Here is an 8,450-nt window from a genome sequence, read left to right on the forward strand (position 1 = left end):
CCAGCGATGCGTTCACTTGTAACCAGGGTAAACATCGGGTTACTAAGCGCAGGGCCGCGCTTAGTAACCCGATGTTTACCGTGGTTACCAGCGTAAAAGTAAAAAAAAAAAAAAAAACGTACATACTCACATTTCGGTGTCCTTCAGGTCCCTTGCCGTCTGCTTCCCGCTCTGACTGTCTGCCGGCCGGAAAGTGAGAGCACAGCACAGCAGTGACGTCACCGCTGCGCTCTGCTCTCACTGTACGGCGGCACTCAGTCAGAGCGGGAAGCAGACGGCAAGGGACCTGAAGGACACTAAAATGTGAGTATGTACGTTTTTTTTTTTTACTTTTACGCTGGTAACCACGGTAAACATCGGGTTACTAAGCGCGGCCCTGCGCTTAGTAACCCGATGTTTACCCTGGTTACCCGGGACCTTGGTATCGTTGGTCGCTGGAGAGCGGTCTGTGTGACAGCTCCCCAGCGACCACACAATGACTTTCCAACGATCACGGCCAGGTCGTATCGCTGGTCGTGATCGTTGGTAAATCGTTATGTGAGACGGTACCCTTAGGGTTGGAATTAGGGCTAGGGTTGGAAAAAGGGTTAAGATTAGGCTTGTGGTTAGGGTTAAGGATAGGGTTAGGGTTGTGTTGGGGTTACAGTTGTGGGTAGGGTTGGGATTAGGGTTAGGATTAGGGTTGGATTTAGGGTTACGGGTGTGTTGGGGTTAGGGTTGTGGTTAGGGGTGTGTTGGGGTTAGGGTTGTGATTAGGGTTATGGCTACAGTTGGGATTAGGGTTAGGGGTGTGTTGGGGTTAGTGTTGAAGTTAGAATTGAGGGGTTTCCACTGTTTAGGCACATCAGGGGTCTCCAAACGCAACATGGCGCCACCAATGATTCCAGCCAATCTTGCGTTCAAAAAGTCAAATGGTGCGCCCTCCCTTCCAAGCCCCGACGTGCACCCAAACAGTGGTTTACCCCCACATATGGGATACCAGCGTACTCAGGAAAACTGGGCAACAACTATTGGGGTCCAATTTCTCCTGTTACCCTTGCAAAAATAAAAAAATACTTGCTAAAACATAATTTTGAGGAAAGAACAATTATTTTTTATTTTCACGGCTCTACGTTATAAACTTATGTGAAACACTTGGGGGTTGAAAGTGCTCACCACACATCTAGATAAGATCCTTTTGGGGTCTAGTTTCCAAAATGGGGTCACTTGTGGGGTGTTTCTACTGTTTAGGCACATCAGGGGCTCTGCAAATGCAACGTGACGCCCGCAGACCATTCCATCAAAGTCTGCATTTCAAATGTCACTACTTCCCTTCCGAGCCCTGACGTGCGCCCAAACAGTGGTTTACCCCCACATATGGGGTACCAGCGTACTCACAACAAACTGGGCAACAAATATTGGGGTCCAATTTCTCCTGTTACCCTTGTGAAAATAAACAATTGCTTGCTAAAACATCTTTTTTGAGGAAAGAAAAATGATTTTTTATTTTCACGGCTCTGCGTTGTAAACTTCTGTGAAGCACTTGGGGGTTGAACGTGCTCACCACACATCTAGATAAGTTCCTTGGGGGATCTAGTTTCCAAAATGGGGTCACTTGTGGGGGGTTTCTACTGTTTAGGCACATCAGGGGCTCTGCAAACATAACATGATTCCCGCAGACCATTCCATCAAAGTCTGCATTCCAAATCGTCACTACTTCCCTTCCGAGCCCCGCCATGTGCCCAAACAGTGGTTTACCCCCACATATGGGGTATCAGCATACTCAGGAGAAACTGGACAACAACTTTTGGGGTCAAATTTTTCCTGTTACCCTTGGGAAAATTAAAAAATTCTGGGCTAAAAAAATATTTTTGAGGAAAGAAAACACATTTTTTTATTTTCACGTCTCTGCGTTATAAACTTCTGTGAAGCACTTGGGGGTTCAAAGTGCTCACCACACATCTAGATAAGTTCCCTTGGGGGTCTAGTTTCCAAAGTGGGGTCAATTGTGGGGAGTTCCTACTGTTTAGGCACATCAGGGGCTCTGCAAACGCAACGTGACGCCCGCAGAGCATTCCATTAAAGTCTGCATTTCAAAACGTCACTACTTCCCTTCCGCTCCCCGACGTGTGCCAAAACAGTGGTTTACCCCCACATATGGGGTATCAGCGTACTCAGGAGAAACTGCACAACAACTTTTGGGGTCCAATTTCTCCTGTTACCCTTGGGAAAATAAAAAATTGTGGGTTAAAAAATCATTTTTGAGGAAAGAAAAATAATTTTATATTTTCATGGCTCTGCGTTATAAACTTCTGTGAAGCACTTGAGGGTTCAAAGTGCTCACCACACATCTAGATTAGTTCCTTGGGAGGTCTAGTTTCCAAAATGGGGTCACTTGTGTGGGAGCTCCAATGTTTAGGCACACAGGGGCTCTCCAAACGCGACATGGTGTCCGCTAATGATTGGAGCTAATTTTCCATTCAAAAAGCCAAATGGCGTGCCTTCCCTTCCGAGCCCTGCCGTGCGCCCAAACAGTGGTTTACCCCCACATATGGGGTATCATCGTACTCAGGACAAACTGGACAACAACATTTGGGGTCCAATTTCACCTATTATCCTTGGGAAAATAAAAAACTCCGGGCTAAAAATCATTTTTGAGGAAAGAAAAATATTTTTTTATTTTCATGGCTCTGCGTTATAAACTTCTGTGAAGCACCTGGGGGTTTTAAGTGCTCACTATACATCTAGATTAGTTCCTTGGGGGGTCTAGTTTCCAAAATGGGGTCACTTGTAGGGGAGCTCTAATGTTTAGGCACACAGGGGCTCTCCGAACGCAACATGGTGTCCACTAACGATTGGAGCTAATTTTCCATTGAAAAAGTCAAATGGCGCGCCTTCCCTTCCAAGCCTTGCCGTGCACCCAAACAGTGGTTTACCCCCACATATGAGGTATCGGCGTACTCAAGAGAAATTGCCCAACAAATTTTAGGATCCATTTTATCCTGTTGCCCATGTGAAAATGAAAAAATTGAGGCTAAAAAAATTTTTTTGTGAAAAAAAAGTACTTTTTCATTTTTTACGGATCAATTTGTGAAGCACCTGAGAGTTTAAAGTGCTCACTATGCATCTAGATAAGTTCCTTGGGGGGTCTAGTTTCCAAAATGGGGTCACATGTGGGGGAGCTTCAATGTTTAGGCACACAGGGTCTCTCCAAACGCGACATGGTGTCCGCTAACGATGGAGATAATTTTTCATTCAAAAAGTCAAATGGCGCGCCTTCCCTTCCGAGCCTTGCCGTGCACCCAAACAGTGGTTTACCCCCACATATGAGGTATCGGCGTACTCAGGAGAAATTGCCCAACAAATTTTAGGATCCATTTTATCCTGTTGCCCATGTGAAAATGAAAAAATTGAGGCTAAAAAAATTTTTTGTGAAAAAAAAAGTACTTTTTCATTTTTACGGATCAATTTGTGAAGCACCTGGGGGATTAAAGTGCTCACTATGCATCTAGATAAGTTCCTTGGGGCGTCTAGTTTCCAAAATGGGGTCACTTGTGGGGGAGCTCCAATGTTTAGGCACACGGGGGCTCTCCAAACGCGACATGGTGTCCGCTAAAGATTGGAGCCAATTTTTCATTGAAAAAGTCAAATGGCGCTCCTTCGCTTCCGAGCCCTGCCGTGCCCACAAACAGTGGTTTACCCCCACATATGAGGTATCAACGTACTCAGGACAAATTGGACAACAACTTTTGTGGTCCAGTTTCTCCTTTTACCCTTGGGAAAATAAAAAAATTGTTGCTAAAAGATCATTTTTGTGACTAAAAAGTTAAATGTTCACTTTTTCCTTCCATGTTGCTTCTGCTGTTGTGAAACACCTGAAGGGTTAATAAACTTCTTGAATGTGGTTTTGAGCACCTTGAGGGGTGCAGTTTTTAGAATGGTGTCACTTTTGGGTATTTTCAGCCATATAGAACCCTCAAACTGACTTCAAATGTGAGGTGGTCCCTAAAAAAAATGGTTTTGTAAATTTTGTTGTAAAAATGAGAAATCACTGGTCAAATTTTAACCCTTATAACTTCCTAGCAAAAAAAAAATTTATTTCCAAAATTGTGCTGATGTAAAGTAGACATGTGGGAAATGTTATTTATTAACTATTTTGTGTCACATAACTCTCTGGTTTAACAGAATAAAAATTCAAAATGTGAAAATTGCGAAATTTTCAAAATTTTCGCCAAATTTCCGTTTTTTTCACAAATAAACTCAGAAATTATCGACCTAAATTTACCACTAACATGAAGCCCAATATGTCACGAAAAAACAATCTCAGAACCGCAAGGATCCGTTGAAGCGTTCCTGAGTTATTACCTCATAAAGGGACACTGGTCAGAATTGCAAAAAATGGCAAGGTCATTAAGGCCAAAATAGGCTGGGTCATGAAGGGGTTAATGCAGGTAACGAGTTGATTAGGAGCATCTAACTGGTCTGTAGGAGCCAGAACTATTAGTGGTTGGTAGGGGATCTAATAATTATTTCTCACTGCAAAATGCAAATTAACTTATATAATTTATACAATGTGATTTTCTGGATTTTATTTTTGATTTTCTATCTCTCAATGTTAAAAACAACCTACCCTTAAAATTATGGACTGTTCATGTCGTTGTCAGTGGGCAAACTTACAAAATGAGCAAGGAATCAAATAATTATTTCCTTGACTGTATGTGGGCCACAAATAAGGACACCCCAGTCTAAACACTTAGGAAAGCGAGGCGGTCTCCGGATTTATTTTTATGAATTTGAAAATTAATGTGGATATATTTGCAATAGATTTTGTTTTGCTGCTGGGATTTTTTTTTGCTGTGTTGCCTGTCTGAACAAATGTCGAAATATCTACGTAAAGAGTATCTGGAGGGGCATTATACTGTCCTCATACACGTTAGCAGGGTGTGCAATGAGACATGTAGCTAAACCCCGTCTTCTTTAAGAAAAAGAGGCTATAAAGTTGTAACCTTCTTTTATTGATTGTAGATTTGACAGGAAAGGGTGAAACTATAGGATGCAATAACAGGAGCATTTCAGAATATATAACTGCACAGAGCAAAAAACACAAATAGTCTGCAATACACAGTAACATGAGGTAATACAAACTGATGATTACCTACTTAGTACAGTAACTATATTGATAAACACAGGACTGTAACACACAGATAGTGGCTTGTAAGGAGCATGAAGAAAACGAATGGTGTGGTTTCTCCTCAGACCCATGGAGGAACAATGGCTTCTGTTCCCTTCACAGTGTCATAATAAGACCACAATGCAACAGGAACAATCCCACAATGCCCTAGGAACTTCCCATAATACATTGCAAATTAAACTACGGTAGAATCTATGCATTAAATCGCCAGCAGATGGTGCTGTTACCTTACAATATGAAATATAGGAAGGATTAATACACACAAAAATACAATGTAATCACGGAGACATAAAAAAAATGACTAAACTTTCTAGACAGCAATTATATAGCTGGACAGAACAGGCATAGAGCACTGGTCCGACTGCTACTTTTCTGTGGTCTATATGGATTGTTTCGTACAATGATGGGTTGCTACTCTATGGAAAAGTCCATCATTTTACTGCTGTCTGAGAGTTGTAGTGGCAAATATCTCCTAAATTGCAGGCGGGATTCAGACATTTCATAGTACTGATACCCGTGTGTTTTAGGGATTCTGAATCGCTCCTCCATGTAGTATGTTAGACTAGAATTCCCTTTCTGTAATGGACATCCACGGGTTGGGATGCTACAAGATCAAAAATACATAATGCATTATACTGTTGCCATTTAAAATTATTTCTATTCTAATTTTTTTTTGTAAATGCATTGTTGTACTCCCAGGCAGCTTTGCCCCAGCACATCTAGCTATGGAAGTTCTCCAAATGCTGTGTGACCGGAAAGAATGCGCCAGTGAATGTCTGCACACTGGGGCTGTTATATCGAGTCTGCTGTCTCCAATCCAAAAACTGCTGAAAGGAAAAAAGGTCAGTGCTGGGACTCATAGAATGTTAGAGCTGGAAGGGATCACCAGGGTCATCGTGTCCAACCCCCTGCTCAATACAGGATTCACTTAACCATCTCAGACAGATGTCTGTCCAGCCTCTGTTTGAAGACTTCCATTGAAGGAGAACTCACCACCTCTTGTGGCAGCCTGTTCCACTCATTGATCACCATCACTGTCAAAAAGATTTTTCCTGTATCTAATCTGCATCTTCTCCCTTTCAGTTTCATTCCATTGCTTCTCGTGTTTTCATGTGCAAATCAGAATAAAGATGATCCTTCTACACTGTGACATCCCTTCAGATGTTTCTAGACAGCTATTAAGTCTCCTCTTAGCTTTCTTTGTTGCAAGCTAAACATTCCCACATACTTTAACCGTTACTCGTAGCACATACTTTGCAGTCCGCTCACCATCCTGGTAGCTCTTCTCTGAACTTGCTCCAGTTTTTCAATGTCTTTTTTTAAAATGAGGTGCCCAGAACTGGACATAGTATTGCAGATGAGGCCTGACCAAGAAGGAGCAGAGGGGAATAATAACTTCACGTGCTCTAGACTGTATACTTCTCTTAATACATCCCAGAACTGTTTTCCTTTTTTGTTGCTGCATCACACTGTTGCCTAATGTGCACTGTTTGTATAGAGGTCTTTTTCTTACGTGCTGTTGCTTAGTTCTATTCTCTATTCCTCCCAATCTGTAGATGTAATTTTCGTTTTTCTTGCCCAGATGTAGAATCTTGTATTTCTCCGTTACACACCATTCTATTAGTCGCTGCCCAATGTTCAAGCTTATCTAGAGCCTTCTGAATCTTTTCTGTCTTCTCTAGTGTTAGCTATCCCTCCTAGTTTTGCATAAATTTGATCAGTTTACTCTCAGTTCCCTTATCTAGATCATTTATAAAAACGTTGAACATTGTCATTTTAATCCAATGTACCATCCTACCGCTGAGGGTTACTTGGAACAAAATTGAAAAATTCAGCTTTGTCTGAAATGTTTGTGTTCTGACACCTTCATCATCCCAGCATTCTCATTTTCTGATCTTTGAATGGGTGGTTTACTTTGGATAATCCCTACTTTTAAGAAAGATCACTGCAGTACAATCATAAGGGAAACTAAGGGTGCAGAATGGGTTCAATAGCTAGTAGACTATAATGGTGCTGGCAGAGCGAAAATGCGTTCTGCCGTACATACTTTTCAGGCATTTATGCCTACTGGAGGTGGACAATAAAATGCAGTCTACTGTGTCTGATAAGAGAGAAATAGGAAACGGGTGTCCAGGATGAAATGTAAAAAATTTTCATTAAAGAATTGTTAAAAACAATCAACTTCCAAAATGGATTAAAGGAAACCTGTCGCCCCCAAAATCGAAGGTGAGCTAAGCCCACCGGCATCAGGGGCTTATCTACAGCATTCTGTAATCCTGTAGATAAGCCCCCAATGTATCCTGAAAGATGAGAAAAAGAGGTTAGATTATACTCACCCACGGTCGGTCCCGGTTCAGTCCGGATCCGATGGGCGTCGCAGTCCGGTCCGGGGCCTCCTATCTTCTTACGGTGACGTCCTCTTCTTGTCTTCACGCTGCGGCTCTGGCGCAGGCGTACTTTATCTCCAGGCGCGGACTGGGCCGGGTGGCAAAGGGGCATGTGCCCCCCGGGCCGGTCACCAAGCAGCTGATTCGGGCTGCTGGTGGCCGGCGCTGTGTTCTCTATGTCCTGACAGCGGCCTCACAGTGGAGCAGACACGCCCCCTGCCCCCTGTGTGCGGCCGGCAGCTGCTGAGGTAGAGAGGGGACACTGCTGCATGTAACTGCTGGAGATCTGCATGTGGACGGCTCAGACCAGTGAGTACCTTCAGCTCTGTGTGTGGAGAGGAGATGGACGCTGCTGCTCACCTCCTGATTAGTCCGGGGCCGGTCCCTGTATAGTATTAGCGGCCGCTCTGCTGATGCTCACAGATTTATTGCAGGAGTCTGAACTTTCACCCTGTCAGTGCCAGGTAATCGGCTCCAGGGTCACCAGACTGCAGGAAAGTTCAATCTCCTGCAATAAATCTCCCTATACTGATAGTGACCAGAGACTGTCTGCAGAATCCCGCACTGGAGTGATCAGTGAGCCTGAACCTGGTGACTGGACATCACATGCTATACACATGGCCCTGTATATATACAGTGCATGTATGGCCAGGGCCAGGTGCAGGATTGATACATCCAGTGTATATAACATTGTGTACCTGTGCCTATGGTATACCACTATCAGGGACGGAACTACAGAGGTTGCAGCGGGGCTCGGAGTGCTAAGGGGCCCCTAAGCACGCTGAGCTACAAAATGGGCCGCTGGCCCTCTAAATCCTCTGCACAGGCCATGGTGCGTGCTCTCTTGGTGAACGCGCTGACCAAGGCCGTGGCGGCCCACATGAGCACGGCCC

The 8,450-nt window shown here is 43.7% G+C and overlaps 1 protein-coding gene across 1 annotated transcript in view; it reads left to right on the forward strand.

Moving 5' to 3' along the window:
- Positions 1-8,450, forward strand: part of TBC1D32 (TBC1 domain family member 32) — a 151,283-nt gene that overhangs the window by 80,843 nt on the left and 61,990 nt on the right. The window contains exon 15 of the mRNA XM_077295932.1: positions 5,870-6,012. Coding sequence (XP_077152047.1) covers positions 5,870-6,012 — 143 coding nt within the window. The remainder of the gene's footprint in view (positions 1-5,869; positions 6,013-8,450) is intronic.

Source organism: Ranitomeya variabilis, chromosome 3 (assembly GCF_051348905.1).
Source record: "Ranitomeya variabilis isolate aRanVar5 chromosome 3, aRanVar5.hap1, whole genome shotgun sequence".
NCBI lineage: Eukaryota > Metazoa > Chordata > Amphibia > Anura > Dendrobatidae > Ranitomeya > Ranitomeya variabilis.